The sequence below is a fragment of the Phalaenopsis equestris genome, unplaced genomic scaffold (genome assembly GCF_001263595.1).
Source record: "Phalaenopsis equestris unplaced genomic scaffold, ASM126359v1 Scaffold000094, whole genome shotgun sequence".
Taxonomy (NCBI): domain Eukaryota; kingdom Viridiplantae; phylum Streptophyta; class Magnoliopsida; order Asparagales; family Orchidaceae; genus Phalaenopsis; species Phalaenopsis equestris.
Genome location: NW_018164536.1, coordinates 5,008,341 through 5,030,639, shown reverse-complemented (window position 1 = coordinate 5,030,639; position 22,299 = coordinate 5,008,341). Strand labels below are relative to the sequence as shown.

The window sequence follows — 22,299 nt, the reverse complement described above, 5'->3', positions numbered from 1 at the left end:
ATATATATATATATAAATCAATAATTGGTACAATGGGCACCAACTATTGATTTTCCCAATAGTTTGAAAACCCAGGTGTGCTTGTATCTGACTCGAAGAGCCTGCGCCACGGGATTCGAACCTCCGACCAGTGGGACTTACGTCAGAGACAACACCAATGAGTTAGGTCATTTGCACATCATATATATATAAATCGATTGCAAATACGCCCAAATCAGAAACTGAAAGGTGGCTGAAAGCTTTGAGACGATAACTAAAGTGTCAAAATGTATAAATTTTATATATTTTAGCCAATTTTAGTGTCTTGGCAAGAGAAATCTAACATGCTTAAAATAATCTAATTTTAAAAGCATTAAGAGAAAAAAATGTTATATAAATGATTTATAAGTAAATGAATTAATATGGGTCATTTGATGAAGTGTTTGGGACTTCTGTCAAAATAGCCATTATATTGCTTTCAAAATTTATAAATAGAACCCTATTTGATCTTTGTGAAAGCTTGGAGATCTAAAAAATTTTAGAGTTCCACTGTTGATCAATGCTAATAATCACCAGCAATAATCGTCGTCTTGATTTCGACTATTATTGTTAGTCTGTCATCACTCGGCTGCTATGTTTCGACGAGTCGCCTAATTATCATTGCCCCATCATCATCGTCTAAACATTGCAACTTAATTGTCATTGACCAATTCCCATCGCCCCATCGCCTACTTTCACCTATTATCACATATTTGTTATCGCCTGATTATCATAGTGTGATTTCAGTATCATCTGATTATTGTCACCCAATCACAAATCTTTGACCATCATTGTCTAACTCTTATTGCTTTAACACCATCATGCAACCGCCACCTCTCGACTCTTATCTCCCAATTGTCACCGCTTAGCTGTCTCTGTCCAATCATTGTTATCACCTTGTATCACTTCTTCCATAATCTCTACAGTCACAATATACTAAGCAAGTGCTCCCTACTTTTTAATCTCATATATTTGAATCATGATGATGAAGAGCCATTTTTTTATAAACTCGCATACATAATATATTATTTTAATTGAGCTAAGTATTATTATTTTTTTGCCTTTTTAAATTCTTACATACCAGTGTCTCCCATGAAACACTTATTTCATTTGTATGTGTGTTGAATCACTTTACAAATTTTACAAGTGTTTAGCACCACTTTTACAAAATTGTTTTCAATACTTTACAAAATTTATCCAATGACTAACAAGTATGCATTCAATCAAGGACATCATACTCTAGATGAAGAATAAGTCTAACTTTAGAGGATCATATTTGCTATATGGAAGAGCAACAATATCAATTTATTTAGCTCAAACAGAAATATATCCAACAAATAACTCATGGCAACATGATTAAATATGCTTATCATGAAATTAATAATAGGATTGGACTGGTCAATTATGTGGGCACTCATGTATGCCCTCATCATTGCTAAGTTATTGCTTCACCAAAGACTCACTAGAATTTCCTTGACACTGTTTGTTTAATCTATCATTCTCGTGTGGCTTAATGAGGTTATACCCTATAACATTGTTGACAGAACTTGTTTAATCTCATTTTATTAACACCCCCATAGTATTATAAGAGATAAACATTGACATCTCATATAAGAAAGTTTTCTTAAAAATCAACCTGCTCATCACCATAAACTTTCAAAAAATTTTCTTCTCAAATTGTTGTTCTGCTCCAATAACTCATTCCAATGTGATTTAAGTTGATTGCTATAAACCATTACAATAGATCCTCTAAACTTTACAAACATATTGATCATTATAGAATCATCATACACATTTAATAGATTGTTGATGCACTCTTTTGCTGGGTCTTTTTAGCTATGTTCAAGGGTCAAGCTCATATATAGTTTTATTCTCTCTTCGTTAGCACTATCCATACTATTGTTGTGTTTACAAGGTTTTTTTGTCAAAAAATTTTTCACAAATCAAAATAATTACTATGAAATATTCTACTCTACGATTTACCAAAATGAAGAAGAAATTTTTTCTAGAAGTAGATGTTTAGTTACTAATATTTTTTTTTAAAAGTTCTTCATCTTGGACCTTTCTATTCTTTATTGGAGCGAGAGACTATTTATTCTTGTGTTAATCTTGTCCATCGATATAAAGTACAAATAACTACTTATAAAGGCACAATATTATTCATCAAAATTTATTTGAATAATTTCACACAAATAAAAAATGACCATAATAAATTAGTGTGTTTTCTAATAAATGAAAACAAGAATAATCAAAACATTAAAGATACACTTCATACCAATTTTAGCAAGACTCGTCTGAATATGTCTTATTAAATAGTTCTTGGGGTAATATGCTAAAAGAGAACCCGAAATTTAAATAAATTTAGTGGATAAAATCTCTAAAATCTCTAAATATTTGAGATTAATTTCAATATCATTACTTTAATTGTTTAAGAGAGTATTGAATAAAAAAATATAATCATTTAAGAAAAAAATTGAGTGTTTCATCATTGGCCTTCTTACTCTTTATTAAAGCAAAGATTGTTTAATATTGTCCTAATCTTGTGTATCTAGTTGAAATACAAATTACTATTGATGAAGACACATTAGTTATAATCAAAAGTTATTTGAATAATCCTAAAAAAATTATCATAATAAATTACTATGTTTTCCCAATGAAGAAAGCTAGAATAGTCATAAAATTAAAGTTGTCTATCTTACCAATTTTAGCGCGATTCATCTAATTCTCATCAAATAATTACGAGGGTAATATACTAAAAGAGATCTAGAATTTTAAAATGGATAATACTTTTAAATAGTTTAAATAGTGAAAAATAATTTTAATATTATCACATTCATTGTTTAAGAGAACATTCAATAGAAGAATGTAGTCATTTATAAAAAAAGAAATCGAGCGCTTAATAGCACTATTGATGGTATTACAGTACCATCACAACTTATTTATTTTTATACATAAAAATATACGCAATAATAAACAAATTATTTTAATTGATTTTGATTTCAAAGAAAATATATTATCAAAATCAAAGTTTTATAGGTTTCAACTACAATTGGTATAAATATTATCAATAATGTAAAAAAAAAATGGTTAATGCATATATTTTGATAGATATTATATTTAACTTCATAAATCTAAATTAACCTTTATCAAGTTTAAAATTTTTCTGATAATATTTGTGGTTATGAATAACAAACTAATATGATTTTTAGCACAATCACTCTTTTAGTAATCTTAGAAAAATAATGTTTATTAGCAACTTATCTAATGTAATTTATAATAGTCCTTATTAGTTTAATCTATGACATAATATTTAGCAATCTCTATTTTTTAATTTTATTACTTTCACATCCATCTCCAAATTAAAAATTAAATTTTTTACACTTATTAAAGAAATAAATAAAAAATCAATATTAGCTTATTAACACTACCTCTAATAACTCTATAAGGAACATCATATCATTGAAGTTCTCTTAGAAAATTATTTTTTTTCTTCTAATATTTGTCTTATCAAGCTATTAGATATAATCTGTATATCTTAAAAATAATTAAAGATTTACTTTTTAAATTAATTCATATTTAATTTATCAAGCATCTTTTGTTAATAATTAACAATATATATTGAAAATAATATTCAATCTTATACTTTTACCTAAAAAGACTCTATATGTGCAAGTGATTAGTAATGTCACCACTTTAAACACCTGGAAGACATGCTTTGAAGTAAGCCTCAATAAGATCCTAGCAATGGATCTCACTATAAAGTCTCTATAATATTAAATAGTTCAGAGGGTCTTCATTTATTTAAAACTTCTAGAATACAGAAGTCATAAAAGAGCAAGTTCTCCAAAAATTATAGAAATTAAGAGTATAAAAAAGTACCTAAAAATCTCAAAAGATGAAAGCCTTAAACATATTAATCATTCAAAATTATTATAGTTGTCTTAGAATATACAAGCTATAAAGCAATTTTATAAGGCAAAAGCCTTAGATAGTACATGTTTATAAACTTTTTAAAAGATAAAAAGTATATGTTCCCCAAAATTCTCACGGAACAAAAGCCTTAAAAAATGTAAGTCATCTTAATACCTGTGAACATAAAAGCTTTTTCCTTCTAAAAATCTTAGAAGGCAAAAGGATTAATATATACAAGTATTAATTTGTCTCTAAAAATAATCAAGTTTAACTTTGCACCTATTTGTTAACAAAGGAATACCAGAAAGAAAATGAACTTGAGTAAAGTTAATGTAAGTTCATGATCATTGAAATCTTTAGGGAAAAAAGGAATTAAAAAACAGAAGTGTGATTGTTCCTTATAGAAGCAAAAATAATTATCAAAGAGGTGGTTTAAGAACATTTAGCTCTTTGTAGGATTTAATGTGAACTCATCCCCAAGCTTGATAGCTATTAGGAGATGCCCTATGCTCTCAACCTTAATGGTTGAGTAAAATAATTATTCAAACTTCTCAAAATTCTACAAGCAATTAATAACTAAATTTAACCTAATTCTTTTTATCATATTAATTTGACAATTAAGTGAATATTTATAGCCCTTAACATGACATCAAAGTATCTTGAAAAGAGTTGGCAAAATTACATATTAACTCAATCAAAACCATTATCTCAATATAAAAAAAATTTAACTTCATAGAGAAAGTTATCATGACAAATGATTAACTTTAAGATAGTTGATTTAATTTGCATGAGTGTGTGCATATGTGCGTTTGTGTGTGTATGTGTGGGCATGGTATTATTTACACAATCATTTAACAAAAAATTGAATTAATTTACACGAGTCAAAATAAAAGAAATTACAAAATCTTAGTGCTTAAGATTATTCATTCTACCATAATTAATCTCATTACAAGGAACAAAAAAAGAAAAAAAGAAAAGAGAAGATAACAACATCAGAGCTCAAGTCTATGCACTAAAGGATGATTTAGATTAGCAACAAAACTCTTGCTCAAATTTTTATAGAGACAACAATGCTCCTTCAAACATGTAACATAATCGTAATCACAACTTAAGCATAATCTAACAAGAGATAGTTTCTTCAAGGACAAGCTAGCAAGAACAAACTTGCCCGTTATTACAAATTAGCTCATTTCATAAGTCGTAAAATGCTTCCTTATCATAATGACGTTCATCTTAAGTTCATCTGCCTCTCAAAAATATCATGGCGAAGCTTCTTGGACATTTATATTGGACGATTTGTGACATGCTTGTTTAACTTTTCATCCATCTATTGAAGTGAATGGCAGAAAAAAAGAAAAATCTTAGACATTTGTTGTTGGATATCCTCACAAGATGTCGCTTCAATAAGCTTCTCTTGAATTTGAAGGGCCTTAGCACATGACTCCTTATTAAGAGGATAATGCTCCATCTCTAGCATAATATGAGTTTGCATTTGTTTGAGCTCAAGGATGGAATTTATGATTTAGTTGGAAGAACGCCAAAAAAGAATTCTTCAAATAATATTTTTTTATATAAAAGAAAATTCTTAAATATCAATTTTCTTGTTTATGTTATTTGTTGGCTGTCTATTTCGATGATTCATTAATATTTTTTTTCTCGGATATTCTCACGAGTACGCAGATGCTTTATACAAAACTTTAAAATTGTTCGATATTTAAATTTATATAAACTTATTTTTATTAATATTTTATTTTAGTTAAAATAGTAGAGTAATAGCTCATGAATCACAACAAATTTAAATAAAATTTAATAATCTAAGTATGACTAGAGTAGGGATATATGATTAAATCATTTATAATAAATATATAATTAAGTAAACTTGATTAAAACTCAATTATGACTCAAACCCAATGATAAAATAACGAGTTAAATAATAATTACAACCCTAAGCCAAGACTAAACTCTTATTTTCAATAAAAAAATGAATAGATAAGCTTAATATGATGGTACTAGGATTCATTTACATGCTAATTATTTAATATTTGTAATATAGATTTTATTAAAGTGATAATTTTCATTTTTAAATTTAATGAAAAAATAATTATTTATGGTGAGTGCCAATGATCTAATTGATAAAGAATTTGAGAAACTAGCACCATTTTCCATCAATTTTTCAAATTTGTATCCAAATATTAAATTTCTCAATAAAGTGTAACTCATCTTTTTGCTTTAATCAAATTAGCATTGAATTGATATGGGATCGGGAATTTAGAAAAAGAGATAATGTTAAGCCTTGTAAACACAAAGTTTAGATGCCATTTATTCAATTAGACAAAAATAAACTGCACGAGCCTTCGGATTATGGGTGTAAGTGAGTTAAGCCGACTCAATAGCTCTCAGTTTGACAAGTGGCTCGTGAACTGAGCTCGATGAGATAAAATGCCAAGCGCAAGCTAGATCGACTCAACTTGTTAGCTCATGAGCCTATTTTTTTTTAAAAAATATGAATATAAAATATACTCAAAATATATTAAATTTGCGGTTCTTAATTTTAAGGCATTTAAAATATTTTAAAAAATAATATTTTGTATTTTATATTAAGTGATTTTTTTATTTAATTTATCATTTTATTATAAAAATTATTTTAAATTAATATTATTTATTTATTTTTTATAATGAACAAGCTGGCTAGCGAGTCAGCTCGAACTCAAAAATAAAATTAAATTCAGATAAAATTAATGAAGCTGAAACACAAATTGGGTGACTGAGCGTACAATTTAAGATAGCTTGTGCTTATTCAGATAAATCGTTTTGCTGAAAATGTGGCCCGCATTTTGCATTTAGTGTAGATAAATGGCTAAAACACAATTTCGAAAAGATGAGAAAATTGAATTCAGATAAAATTAATGAAGCTGAAACACAAATTAGGTGACTGAGCGTGCAATTTGAGACAGCTTGTGCTTATCCAGATAAACCGCTTTGTTGAAAATGCGGCCCGCATTTCGCATTTAGTGTAGATAAACGGCTAAAACACAATTTCGAAAAGATGAGAGACTACTTTCAAAAAACGGCCGCAGCGGATAAACTGACAATACTGTGCCTAAACCTGGACTCAAAACTACACTTTAGCTCGTCATTTCCACTCCAACTTCGCTAATTAGTTTTCTATCCCTCCCATCGTAGGGTTTTTTATCACGGGCACGGAGCCACGAAAATCGCTCTTCTTTAAGGTAAAGTGCCTCAACTTTGAAAAAATATTACATCAGTACTACGCACGTAGAAGTAACGTGCGTAGCCAATGAAATCAAGCCACGACACCTCGCATGACAGAAAAAAAAACGGCGCAGTAACGCAGGTAATATTCTCCCTTGTGTTATTCATGTATTATTGCGTGTTATTCATGTGTTATTGATATGTTATTGTGTTATTATAATACCAAGAATATTCTCAGAATACAAAAACACATGATAGTAGAGTAACGTGTGTGGCCAATGAAATCACGCCACGATACCCCGCACAATACAAAAAAAAAAACGACGCAGTAACACGAGGAATATTCCCCCCCCCCCTTGTTATTCATGTGTTATTGTGTGTTATTCATGTGTTATTGATGTGTTATTGTGTTATTATAACACCAGGAATATTCTCAGGACACAATAACACATGAATACCACGCAATAACACATGAATAACACGGGGGGAATATTCCTCGTGTTACTGCGCCATTTTTTTTCTCAGTCGCGCAGGGTGTCCTGGCGTGATTTCATTGACTACGCACGTTACTCTACGTGTCTAATGTAATATTTTTTCCTCAACTTTAATGCTTCTCCTTCTTCTAGTTTGTTGGAACTCGAAATAAAAGTTTGCATTCGGGTTTTAATGCTCTATTAGCTGCGGACAGCATTAGGGCTGTTGCGCCTTTTTTTTCCCCTTATTTTTTGCTTTAATTGGCAACTCGGTTGATAATTTTATAGACTGGAATGGTTCAATGGCCGCATACGTTGTGGAATTTCATGTCCGCTTGTGAAAAGGAGGGATCGTCAATCAGGTTTGCATGCGCAACCAATACCTGTCCTTGTTCTTTTCTTGCAATAGTTTACTAATTGATTTGATCGTCGTTTTGTGACGACTTTCCTCTTGATTTTTCTGTTTGTCGCTTTAAAAAACTACCATCTATTCGTCTTTCTTCTCCTTCGTTTAATTGTCGGGCTTCTTGTGCATCTGCTATAGCTGGAGTTTGTTGTTATGCTTATTTCTTAATGTATTTTTTTTTTGGATTTTTTTGTTTTAATTCTTTGAATGGCTTGATGACTGCTGATATTCCAGCGGTTGAAGCAAAGACCGAGCACTTTGCAGATTTTTAAGACTTTATTTCAGGCTGATACTTGTAAAAGTGCAAAGCGGTTAATTCACGGTTAAGGGACTCTGGACAATCAGGGCATTTTTGTTCAACCATTGGACCAATGCCGGATCAATTATAATCTTTCAACATGTTTTAAAAGTATTTTTTTTTTTTTGAATAATAGAATGAATGAATTTTTTTTGAAAGTTTAAATGTTAGGTAAAACATGTGATATATGAGTGGTAGGCTTAATAGTTGAAGAATGGAGGGTTGAGATTGTTTTGGTTGGTGAATAATGTGTGGCGTTAATTGATTATAAATATGTATAAGTATTTCACATTCTCTTTTGGATTATACATTAACTGGGAAGTGAAAGTTTCTGAAAGAGAAAAGATGAAGAGTGAAAGAAGCATAGCTTTTAAAGAGAGTTTGTGAGTTTAAGAGTTGTATTGCTATGATTTTGACTTGAAAATTTTGAAAAAGTGGTGGAGGGACGAATGGAGGAATGATTTCCTTCCAAGTTTTGATGGTTACCAAAACCAAGTTTGAAGTATCAAATATCATCGAGAAGGCTAGAAGAATTTGTGAGTCTAAACTTTGTGTTGAACTGTAACCTCCTTGAAAACTTTCATAATTTTGGATTTAATAAAAATTTGAATGAATTTTAAATTATAAGATGATATAAAAATAATAGATATTAAATAAAACCCAAAATGTTATGGGAATACATGTAGTCTTTCTAAGTCTTCTTGATTATTTTTATTTCTTAAAATGTTCTAAAAATGATTTAAAATTCAATATAATTAAAAATGAGTCCATTATGAGAGTATTCTCAGATCATCGTTGAATGGTGAGCGGCTTACCTTGCATTTACCAGCCCGATAAATTAAATGAAGGATGTTTACTTAGAAAGTAGCATTGTAAAAATTTTCCAAATGAGTCAACTTCAGGTGTCACAAACCGCTTGAGCTTATAAGCATCGACGTGTTTTGATCCCACTAAATCTATGAATTTTGTGAGAGAAAATATTTTCTTCTATTTATTGATGACTATTTAAATAAAATATGGGTGCATTTTTTGAAGAAGAAATTATCAATTTTTGTAAATTTCAAGAATTTAATACTATTGTTGAGAAAGAAAATGACCTTAATATCAAAACTATTAGATTTGACCGAGGAGATCGGTTCATATTTAACTAATTTCAAAAGTATTATGAAAATCATGAAATTCATCATCATTTAATGATGTCAAGACCCCCCAACAAAATGAAGTGCAGAAAGGAAGAATTGAACCCTTCTTAACATGCTCAAAAGTAAGAGATTGCCCAAAAAATTTTATGCTGTAGTAGCTTGTATAATTTACTTCACAAATCACTCTCCTAAAAGAAGCGTACATGAAAAGATCATTTAAAAAACATGGAGTGGAAGGAAATAAAGAATTTCTCATCTTAAGTCTTTGTAAGCATCACATATGTCCATGTTTTGGATGAGAAAAGAAGAAAAAAGCTTTATGATACAAGTGAAAGATATGTTCATTGGTTATGAATCAAGCTCTAAAGTCTATAAACTTTATAATCCAATTAATACCAAAACTCTTGTTAGTCATATAGAGTTTGATGAAAAACATCTTTGAGATTGGAAAATATAACATGAATATTTTTCTTCTTTAGCTTGAAGAAGAATAATAAAAGAAATAAGCAAACAAGAACTATATATATATATATATATATATATATATCTAAGTAATATTTTTAATGAAATAATTTCTTATCACCATTAGCTTTATCCTAATCATATTTTGGGCTGTTATTAAACAGTCTTTTTTTGCTCGTTTTTATTGGATATTGTACTAGGTGTTAATTTTATTTTATGTAATTTTTGTTCCATAGTTTCTAGTCATGTTGGTAAGAATTGGAGATAACTGACTAATTTTTATTCCTATATTTGTCTTAAGATAATCTTTTGAGCAATAAACATTCAAACTTCAATTTAACTGTCATCTAGAGTTTCAATTTTAGCAAACTTATAGTCAAATTGACCGGTTTGATTAGACAGACCTAATGATATCAAAATTAGTCCAATCCGAGTCAAATCAAGCTCAAATCAAGTCATTACATCACTCTTATAAGATTTTCAGACACATTTAGAAGGTCAAACAAATGTCGAATCTAGCAAGTCTATAGTCAAATTGAACATCTCGACAGAACGAATTCAATGAGCCCAAGATTGCTCAATTCCGACATCATTAAGGCGCTCAAATGTCCATCATATAATGTCTGATTATCAGAATCTCTCCAGTGGTTCATATTTATGCATTAGTTGCACCTAGAACTCTATAATTAGAGCTTCACCCCTCATGAGAGGGGGAGAGCTTGAAGTCGGAAGAAGAGCTTTAGTTTTGAGGAGTTGAAGTCTAGGATCACTCAAACCACCATCGACCACGGCCCACCGTCGTCGACCGCCGTCCATCACCATCGACCACCGTTGTTCGCTGTTGACCACCTCCAGTCACCATTGACCACAGTCGACTGTCGTTAACCACCACCATAGGCCGCCGCCCACTTCTTACTATAAGTTCATTTGCACGTCAACGTTATAATTCGAAAGACCTTGTAATCATTTATCGTTTGTAGGACAAGGGGTCTCTGTAATCATCAACTTATAGGGAATTTTTACTACTGGATCAGGTCTCGTGATTTTTTTTTTCTTTTTGGGTTTTTCATGTAAAAACTCATTGTCATTATTAGTTTTTTTTCTCTTCTGCATGCATGTTGAATCTTTGTACCACGCTCAGACGATAATCTGCTACTCCATTATCCCAAATTTTCTTGCACACATCAATCCTAAAAGGGCTTCTAAGAAAAAAAATATATAAAATCAAAGACTAAATTTTTGCTATACATTTAATTACATTAGAACAACTCATGAATTGGTAGGCGATGAACTTATTGAAGGAGGAAACAGGCGTTGACTGTTGACTGGCTCGCTGTGCAACTGGTTGGAGGTGTGATGTGAGGGTAAATTGCAAGGCGCAGCGATGCGTGTGGGTTGACGACATGATGCTTACTCTTTTGGAACGCATTGAAGACTGCTACATGAATTTTATATATATCATTTATTATGTATTTACTGCACTCTATGCATATGATATGTATATAATTGTATCTTCAACATCTTTCATTATAATCATTTCTTATAACAAATTAATTCAGAAAAAAGTAATCAAGGTGTCCTTGATTAAGAGACAGTAATACGTGTAGTTAATACATAGATAATGCCACAAAAATTTTTAAATAATTCAACATATACCTGTTAGGTTATGGTCCTACACTCTCGCCTGTACAACAAAGCAACTCAGTACTTCAAAAATATACTCGATCAAAATATTCCATTTTCGTTTCTTCAGCCACAATTCCAAAGACTAGCCCCTGCCGATTCTTTTAAAAGTCTTTAAGAGTCCAAGTTCTGTCATATGAAGCAGACTCCGATAAACTACACATAGAATATCTGTCCCACATTCAGCATGCTCTCATGAGGAACATGGAGCATCTCACTGTTCTCTGTACAAACCTTCCTGAGAAATGCATATATGTAGCCAATCGCAACCCTCTTCCAGAAGCTAGAGTCCCTCCTAGCCTTAGTAATAGTGTTTCCCAGGATGTGCACCACCCCGGCAGCCCGACACTGGTTCAAGAAAGCCAGTTCATCCTCTCCATTGCGGCTCGTCGTTTCTCTCACATTGTCTGTGTAACGATCTACAGAGTCGAGCTGCGATGAATCAGTGATCTCCACAATTGAATCAGCAGTGAGAGACTCTACATCATCGGTTGTATTAAGGGTGATAGATTTTGAGGTGTTCTGCTGCCCCATATCAAGGCTCAAGTCATCAGAATCGGAATAGTCCGTCTTTGACTCGAGCCGAACGAAGACGGAGATGCTATCAAAGAGCATCTTCTCGAAGTCATCGTCTTGCTTATGAAGATCCTTGTAACCGTATCTCACGACGCAGCGGAACATGTGGAAGTTTTTGGGGCCAATTCTTCTTACGAGGACGCGTTCCTCTACCGGAACCGTATAAACGGGAAGAAACTTGACACAGACAAGGAGCACAACGGAATGGATTGCAGGAAGATTTGTAATGAGGTGGGAGAAGATGTGAGGCACACCACTAGCCAGTTCGGAGTACACGAAGCCAACTCCGGGGACACGAACAAGGCCAAGATTGGGGCCAAGGCCAAGGATCCATGCCATGGATACTTTGCTATGTTTTTCGAATTCGTAGCGTTTCATGGTCCCATAATGCCAAACATACATGATAATGAGTAATGTGGCGGCGATAACAAGAGGTACCCATCCACCTTGGTCGACTTTCAGTATTACAGAGGAGAAATATGTGAGCTCCACAGTGAGAGAAAGGCTGCCGAAGGCGAACACAAGGATCCAGTTGCTCCGCCATACCAGCAGCATGATCAAGATCATGAGTAGTGTGGTCACCATCATATCTATCACAACTGCAGTTCCTATTGTTTCATGAATTGAAATTTCTCAGTAAGAAAATTCTTAGAACACTCAAAATTATAAGGAAAAATCATGTAGCTATTGAATCCATCATAAATAGTTGTCACAGTCCCACTTGAAACATTGAAATCTTAAAAGAAAGAGGCTTCTGATGGATATATGGGATTAAAACAGCTATCCAAAAGAAGTGGGAAAGACTAGTACATAAAAAATGTGAATGTGATGGTTTGCATTGGTGCTGAATCAGTATATGCTTTTGTCTATGATTTCACACATTTTATAACTTAGCACTACAGGCAACCAGCTGAAATGCAAAATGGGAACTAAAGGAATTCAAACAAATGTTATTTACTTGGCAGAAAGCTAAATCATAAACATTCTATGTGAAATCAAAATATAATTGCAATTTAAAAACAACGAAGTCATTTAAAGAGCATAAGCAGAAGGGTTGAAATGGGAGATGCAATTGACAGGTTAGGATTCATAAGGAAATGGCAGCTATATTATGTGGAGTAAGTTTAAGAATTAGTGATGCTGGTTAAATTTGTTTGATGCATGGTCTCTTATAATCTATTAGCTGAAATGGAATAAGTAATCAATGGTTTCTAGAGGCTATCTGCCACACAATTTTAAACTAAAAACTTCGCTAAATAGGCATGTATGACATTAGTTGAAGAACAATAAAAATACAAATAAGGAAGGTTTACAAACCTACCACTCAATTCCTATGTATTTACATGTCAAACACCAAAGCTTTAATATTTACGTACATATCACCTTATCCAAGCATGAAAAGGCGTATTTCACATTTTAAAAGTTAAAATAGTGGTATTTTTTATGTGATATGAAAGATTTGAGTGGTATAAATTTAAAAAGCAAAGTTTAGGTGTAAATAAATACATAAGAATGAGGTGGTATGTATGTAAATGCCCCTAAAAACAAAGTCAGTCCTTGGGATGATATATTAATTATAATGTAGCTAAAAAAATGCATAAGCAATGAGATATCGTGTGCTTTTTAAATGAAAACAGATCATATATTAACCAAGTCATGAAATGGCTGGCTGCAGAAATACACAGCAATGAAATCACTCACTAACAGGCATCAGTTAAATAACAGTGACTAGTTTAAATTATATTTAAAATAATCAATATTCAATACTTGGACTTCTTACATGGTTAAGAACAAAACATTGAATATAAAACGTAAACTTGGCATAGCTAAAATAACCTTACCATATGCTAATCCAATTTGAGTCTTGTTTTTGAACCTGGCAGTCACCGCAACGCAGAGAACCATAAGGATCCAATTAATCGCCGGAATGTATATATGACCAAAACAGTTCTTTGAAGTGTGGACAATCTTGATTCTAGGAAAACAACCAAGTGCTACTGCCTGCTTAATGATGGAAAATGTAGCTGATATGGTGGCTTGACTAGCTATTATAGCTGCTGCTGTTGCAACAATAAACACCGGCCAATAGACAATGCCTGAAATAAAAAGGTAAGATCAAGCGTCCATGCATGCAGAAATCATCCGTGTAATTTGCCATAACTTAGTTTCTGAAGAAAATTTCAACGGTTAAGACAAAAAAAATTTCAATGTTTATGAGTTTGGCTTCATTCTACTTAAAAGATTTCACAAATCTATATCATAAAATGAATCAAAATTACTTGGAATAGATCGATAGAAAGCATCAGCAACGTGCCCTGGGTTCTGCATAATGTAAGCTGCTTGTCCACTATAAGCCAACAGAAGGCAAGGAAAAACAAGTAGAGTAAATGCAAGCTGCACAAATTAAAGGAAAAAAAAAATTATTTGCTTGTTACAGTTAAAAAATAACTTTGGAATGCCTGAATAATTTTCATTTACCTGAATGGCAAGTACAGGAAAATGACAAAGGTCTGCAAACAATGCTTCAATTCCTGAGAAATTATTTTGACAATTTAGGCATCAGATCAACCTATAAGAAGTATCGAACACATCAAATTCTAATCAAGGGAGCTAACCTGTAATACTTAGCATAATCCCTCCCAGGGAAGTCCAACCATGGGGGCCTCTCCTAAGGAAATGGAATATGCATATGGGTGAGAAGGCCTTGAGAACAGAACTGTCGTATTTCCAAATGTTAAATGCGCCAATTGATCCAATTATTATGAACCATAAGAATACGATAGTAGCAAAAAGCCAAGAAACTCGATCGATTCCATAACGTTGCAGGCTGAACAATCCGATCAAGATGATAACAGCAACAAGTATGACCACATCTTGTTTAAAGGAAAAAAAAAACAAATTTGATAGATGAAACAAAATGCAACAAAAAGGAAGATAGATAGTGCTTCTGTATATGAATTTTAGTTTAAACTCATAAAGTAATAAATTTTTTGGTTAACGAACCAACTTCAAACTTATTTATGGCTTTTGTACCATGAGTTTAGAGTCACTGTTTGTTCCTGCTATTAGTTACTTTTGTTGTTGAACTTCCATGATGTAGAAATGAGGTGAAGTATAGAGAAACCCGACTAGGTTCACCATTCATACTTTATAATCATTATTAAAAAAAAGGCCATTTACATACCACCCAATTCTTATGTATTTACATATATTACAGCTAAACTTTGATTTTTAGATTTATTACACTTTGGTGTTAAAACTTATGTATGAAAAGGTGTATTCCATTTTTAAAAAGTTAGTAATACTATTATTTTTATATAATGTTAAAGATTTGAGCAGCATGTATGTAAATATGAAAGTATAGATATTAGATATGTAGATATATAATAATTGAGTGGTACATAGAGTTTGGGAAGGGGCTGATACATGCAGTTTAAAGCATGTATTTGCAAACTTCATAATATGCTATAGATAAATACACCAAAACTACTCTGGCACCTATATATGTATGTATATATATATATATATATATATATCTATATATATATGTATGTATATATATATATATATATATATATCTATATATATATGTATGTATATATATATATATATATATATATCTATATATATATGTATGTATATATATATGTATATGTATATATATATATATATTGGGTGAGATCTAAAACGTACTTGAGCATTATTCTTTCAAGGTTGAAAAAAATACTAGAATTTGTGGTATAATTCTTTTCTTGTTTTTTTTTTTTTTTAGCATTTATGTTAGTTAAACATGCACACATAAGAAAGTGTATAAAGCATAAGGTTGCTGAGTTTAAGCAGATACCAGTACTCATCTTGGGGTGATTCACCTTGATCCCACCAGCTGCTGATAGAACTGCAAGGATATAGAGCTATCGTAGAGTTAGAAAATGAAGTACGACACCAAAAAATGCACTAAAATAATAAAAATATTTAAGTTAAATCACAAAACGGTCCCTTGATTATTTGAATGTGATAAATTTAGTCTCAAATTTTTGATTACATACATTTAATCATCGAACTATTGAAAACTGATCTCAATTAGTCCCTTATGGACTAAATTGAAATCAATTTTGTAGAGTCGAGCGACTAATTGGGACCATTATCGTGTCATAATTGATTAAACTCATGCTTCTATAACTTGTATTTATTTCTTAATCTTCAACTCCCACCCTCTTACTACGTTACCATAATTTCTTCCAAGTCCAATAGGCAAGGTGTGAAAATTTGTGTGCATGCTTGGCATTTGTCAAATTTGATAAAATACGAATTTTCATTTTTATATTGTGAAACTTGAAACAATTGTATTGATTCTCAGTTTTCTTTTGGAGTTTCAAATTTTGGCAACTTATAATTTTTTGTTTGAAATAAATGTGGTTGTACTTTCTAATTTTGCGTCACAAAAGACTAATCTTTACATATATTAAACATTTGAAAATTGCAAATTGTAGCCTTTTCTTCAGGTTTTTTTTTGTTTTTTTGTAGTTTTTTGATACTAGACCCTAACAAGTTCTGCATCGAGCTTGAATTGAAGGCATTGATGGCTATATAATGCTAATTTTCAAACTATACTATGACATAAAAAAGTGTTAGGATAACGAAATCAAGCATTTGAAGCCTAAGAGATTAAAGCCTTCCTCCAATATTGAGATTAAAACAGCCTCATGGTTACCACAATTAATTCAAGCAAATCTTCTTTAAGTCAAAAGAAACTCATAGAATCTCCATTTGAATCAAAGAAAGGTAAGTTTAATATGATAGAAAGACACTTCAATCATCTCATTAATGTCTTCGTCAAAGGAAACGATAGTTCATAATCAAAATGATAAAATAAAATGAAAACCTGATATAGCTGGAGTAAGAATTCCATCTCCAATCATCATACACGTTCCAATAAGGACAAGAAAAAGAATCACATTCTTATTAATTCCATATGACTCGAGCCAACACTTGACCTTTCTCGCTAGCGAGTTCTCCTCAAATGTCCGGCGGCTATATGTTGTCAACTCTTCATCTGTATGATGCTGGTTTGCTATGGTTTTAATGTTTGCGTGTCTGCAGAGTAGAGAGTAAAGAGCGAAGGTTCCACCTACAATCTTACAGAGACGAGTTAGGATTAAGTTTAAATAGCTTCTAACCCAGCATAAATATGGCTTTCTGTTGATATATAATCTTACTAATCCCTCACTTCTAAATTAATATATCAAATAAAAAGGATGAAAACTTGTTCTCCAATTTAGTGCAATTTACAGTAAATGGTCTGAGGAGGACATTTACAGAGTCTTGGCCTTGTATCTCATATATGGATCACTATGGATATAAGCTAATCTCTACTTCTTGGCAGCCCTCTAATTAGCAAATCGGTGCCAGAATAAAAAAATAAAGGAAGATCTGCAAACACACCACTCAATTCTTATGTGTCCACATATCTAAAACACCTAAAATTCATTTTTTACATATAAGCCCCCTTTATCTATGCATGAAAAGGTGTATTTCACTTTTTAGAAGTTAAAATAGTGTTTTTTTATGTGATATGAAAGAGCTGGGGGTATAAATGTAAAAAAAAAGATTGAAATGTTAGATATGTAATTTCATAAGAATTGGGCGGTATGTATGTAAATGGCCCAAAATTAAATTTAGTAAAGCATTAAAAAAATAACAAGAGGAAGAAGAACTGCATTAGGCAATTTGAGTTTAAGCTGAAAGAAAGTAAATGTCCTGTCAAACAATAATATACTTGAGGTGACAAAATACTATATCCAAAACCTGGCGAAAAATGCAAATCTAAAACCACAAAATAGCTATTTTTTTTTCTAACTGATTATTTTCTGCAGTACATTGATATTTCAATGCTGTTAAAACATTGACCCTCAGCTGTAATATTGTGTACCAGAAAATATCCAGAAAATATGAATTTTATTGGTCAACTCTACTAGTATCTTCATTTTGACATCACTGTCAAACTTGATGAATTAACATTTATCATAAAAGTGATCAATGAAATGACAATAGTACTGAAAATCTAGCTCATCTTGCATTGCACATTTAGAAATCACATCTTGGAGAATTCATTCAACCAGGGAAAAAAACATGAAATCTTCAACTTCAATGTTTCCATCTAACAACCTATAAATGCTTAATAAAATTCAAGACCCAAAAAAAAAATGAAGATTTACATACATACCACTCCATTTTTGTGTATTTACATCTCTCTTATTTATACTTCAATTTTTACATACATATCAGCTTACGTATGTATGAAAAAGTGTATTTAACTTTTAAAAGTTAACATGACAGGTATTTTTATGTGAAGATGATATGTAACATTTGGGCCGTATAAATGTAAAAAGTTAAATTTTGGTGTTAGATATGTAAATACATGCGAATTTGGTGGGCCCCAAAAAAATGATAATAAAAATCTTACCCTGCCCATTATCATTAGCCCTCAATACCACCAGTACATATTTGAGGAGAGCAATGAGAGTAAGCGAGTATATAATCAGAGAAAGAGCCCCAATTACATCATCTTCATGTTTCAGTCCATGAGGAAATGTGTTGTAGAAAACATACAAAGGGGATGTACCCAAATCGCCAAACGCCAAACCTAAACTCTGGAACGCAAGCTGCATGATCAACAATGATGATGATTTCTGCAAGGAATAAAACAACATTTCCGCACATTATTTATTTGCATCATTAATTCCAGACAAATTCAGAAATAAAAATTGGTCTACAATAAATATTAAACATCAAAAGATCAATGTCAATTAGGGGTGTAAATGAGTCAACTTGAGCTCAAGCCACCCTTGGCTTGATCTTGAGCTTGATTAATAAATCGACTTCGAGCCCAAAAACTGTTTTGTCAAGCCAACATCTAGCCTCATGCTTTTGACACGCTCCATGATTGTTCCGTTCATGCATTCAAGTACACCATTCTGCTGCGGTGTCCTTGGGATAACGAACTCATGCTTAGCCCCCTCTGTAGCACAGAAATTCCAGAACTTCTGATCACGGTACTCGCCACCATTATCTGATCTGAGACATTTCAGCTTCAAGTCTGTCTCATTTTTTATCATAATCTTCCATTTTCTAAAGGCTTCAAATACATCAGATTTCTGCTTTAAGAAATAAAACCATAAATTTCTCGTGTGATCATCAATGAACATGACGAAATAGTGAGAATCTATAATGGACTGAACTAGAGTAGGACCTCATACGTCAATATGCACTAACTATAGTTTCTTTGATTTCACTACTGACCAGCCCTTGGAGAAAGAAACTTTCTTTTGCTTGTCAAAAATACAATCTCCACAGAATCCAAATCAACTAATTTCATACACTAAAGCTTATTTTTCGAAAGTACGAATTTCATACCTCTCTCACTCGTATGGCCAAGCCTATGGTGCCATAGACCTACATCCACCCTCGTTCCGGGCACATCAAAGTGACAAGTATGATTTTTTTTATGCAACAAATCCTCCGCATGCATATTCCAGAATGCAAAGTTTGTTCCATTGAACTTCTTCATTTTGAAACTTGCTTCTTCGGTCATTGTTTCTACTTGAATTGAATCTCATTCTTCGGTCATTGTTTCCACTTGTGTGATCATCAATGAACATGACGAAATAGTGAGAATCTACAATGGATTGAACTGGAGTAGGACTCATACGTCAATATGCATTAACTATAATTTCTTTGATTTCACTACTAACCCGTTTTTGGAGAAAGAAACTTTCTTCTACTTTTCATAAATACAATCTCCACAGAATCCAGATTAACTGATTTCAGACACTAAAGCTTATTTTTCGAAAGTAGGAATTTCATACCTTTCTCGCTCGTATGGCCAAGCCTACGGTGTCATAGACCTACATCCACCCTCGTTTCAGCCACATTAAAGTGAAGCATAATTTTTTCTTATACAACAAATCCTCCGCTTGCATATTCCAGAATGCAAAGTTCGTTCCATTGAACTTCTCCACTTTGAACCTTGTTTCTTCAATCATTGTTTCCACTCGAATCGAATCCCGTTTTGATACTAGTTGATAGGAATATATTATATATATAGTGAATAATCCAAACTTTATCGGGGTTTAGAATCGACTAGAAACTAAACCACTCCGTGGAACAACATCACATCAATTTGATAAAAAACCGGAACAAAAATTAAAACAAAAGCACACTAAAGTAACCAGAAAAACACACAAAAATTTACGTGGAAAAACCCGAGAACGTGAAAAAACCATGAGTCACACCGCTATAAATTTTCATTACGAAATTCGAAATGTTTAACAAAGAGCTCACACAAATTTTCTCTCAACACACAAAGGAAACTTACAAGACTCGCTACACAATTTTTACTCTCCGATCTGACGCAAGAAATCCTATTGAATCACTGAAATCCACCTCTTTGACACTTTTCACCTTCACCGGGATGCTTCTTGAAGAATACCAAAGGAAGAAATAGCAAATTTTCATAAAAAAATAGCTCAAAATCGGGATTAGAAAGAAATCCCGAAAGAAATGTGACTCGAGCACTTAGACGCTTAGACCTAGGCACCAAACCCTTTATTCGATGCTCAATAATGGACGACTAGGCGCCAATAGACCTGCGCGTATGCACAGATCCCTCTGAATGTGGGCGCATATGCGCCCAAAGGCGTCGGCTCCATTGTGAGTCTCGCCCATAGCCGACACTTATGCACCAACTCCCTTGTTTTGTCTCCACACATTGTAACACTAAGTTTACAAACCATTTATCCAGCCGAACTCGAGCCGGCCTAAGTGTGCTTGTCTGAGTTACACCCCTATAGTCAATACATGTTTGCCCAGTTTCTAAAAACTGGAAACAGTGACATAAATCAGATATTTGGTCATTTTATAAATAATATTTGTCATTTTAATTACATCTAGATGCCCGAATATGTGACAGCAAAATCAAATAAATAAATAAATAAACAGTACTACATGGCATAAGTGAGTAGCGATGAACAAAACAAGCTGCATTACAAAAAGAGCAATTCGGCCTTTAAGTGAGAGCGCACCTTCTCCCTGTACAGGCTCCGTATCCTTCCAGCCTCTACATCCATGGACTGGTCAAGCTTCTGGTCGAGATCCCACATATTACCTTTAGGGATCTCCCCATTACTTGAAGCTGAGGCCATGCCACTGATGTTCGCCGGCACACTTCTAGCCCGGCGGCCACCAATGCGGCACCGGATCACAATCAAATCTCTCTTCTTCTTCTTTCTCTAACTATCTTCCCGGCAACTAACCCTCCATCATTCCTTTCTCTATCGCCGCAAGCTTCGCGGATCTTCACCCAAAAAAAGGTGAGAGAGGTTTAGGAGCCTAACGGGACGCCACGACGAATCTAGAAGCTATATTTGGAGGGGAAAAGGAGAACTGACATGTAAATATAGGGACTAAGGTCCGCAACCATGGAATGCGGCCCCTTGAGATGCGGTGGTAATGGGGTTAATTTGAATTTTTGGTTGTAATTTGTAAGGGGAACTGTAACTGAGAAGAGGCTTGAAAAGGACAGTGAGAGCGAGAGGATGCGAGGTGGCGGGGAGAGAAGGTACGGAGAATGGGGAGGGATGAGAGAGAAAGGCGGGGTGGTGAGGAGATTCATAATGTGGAGCGGCATGGGAAGAGCAGAGGAAGAAGGTAAATTGGAGGGCGTTGGCTCGAGGAGTAGGGTTTATTCGGGTATTGCGCAAGGGAGGAGGTGGGCGTGGGGAATCTCATTTTAATTTTAAAAAAAATTGGAGTATATATATTTTTTTCATGAACATAAAATTATATATAATGAACCGTGAGGGAGAGATAGATATATAATTAAATTTAGCCTTTAAATATTTCTTTTAATATATAAATAGGAGGACAAAATTGAAATTTAAGAGTTAAATTATTGAGTTTAGATTTATCCTGTGAGGCATGCCCATTATCGGAGCAGTAAAAACCGTGAGGGAGAGATAGAAAAAGAGACAAGAAGAGAGTGCACATAGACTTCTCATAGGGGTGAATGGGGTGTTTCTAAACTCTGTGATCCTTTTTATATAGTAGAAGTGGTGGTTA

The 22,299-nt window shown here is 32.8% G+C and overlaps 1 protein-coding gene across 2 annotated transcripts; it reads right to left on the bottom strand.

Annotated features, from left to right (window-relative positions):
- Window positions 1–11,502: 11,502 nt before the first annotated feature.
- Window positions 11,503–21,953, bottom strand: LOC110020272 (probable potassium transporter 11). Of its 2 annotated transcripts, XM_020718317.1 has the most exons (9): window positions 21,264–21,953; window positions 18,647–18,872; window positions 17,066–17,311; window positions 16,028–16,078; window positions 14,799–15,056; window positions 14,662–14,714; window positions 14,463–14,577; window positions 14,025–14,279; window positions 11,503–12,791 (listed from the first exon to the last, which is right to left on the bottom strand). In XM_020718317.1, the coding sequence occupies exons 1-9, from the start codon at window positions 21,381–21,383 to the stop codon at window positions 11,764–11,766; spliced, it is 2,352 nt and encodes a 783-aa protein (XP_020573976.1). In that variant the 5' UTR covers window positions 21,384–21,953; the 3' UTR covers window positions 11,503–11,763. The 2 variants fall into 2 exon arrangements, with proteins under 2 accessions (XP_020573976.1, XP_020573977.1); XM_020718318.1 differs by lacking the exons at window positions 18,647–18,872; window positions 21,264–21,953 and having other exon boundaries at window positions 16,028–16,094; window positions 17,066–17,176.
- Between the last annotated feature and the right edge of the window lie 346 nt (window positions 21,954–22,299).

Bases quoted from the DNA above. Each gene is read 5' to 3' on its own strand.
- LOC110020272 (XM_020718317.1), bottom strand. From the start codon at position 21,383: ATGGCCTCAGCTTCAAGTAATGGGGAGATCCCTAAAGGTAATATGTGG. The intron at 16,079-17,065 runs GTTTTCATTTTA...ATATCCTTGCAG, and splicing joins TCTTACTCCAGCTATATCAG to TTCTATCAGCAGCTGGTGGG. The intron at 12,792-14,024 runs GTAAGGTTATTT...ATGAAACAATAG, and splicing joins TCAAATTGGATTAGCATATG to GAACTGCAGTTGTGATAGAT.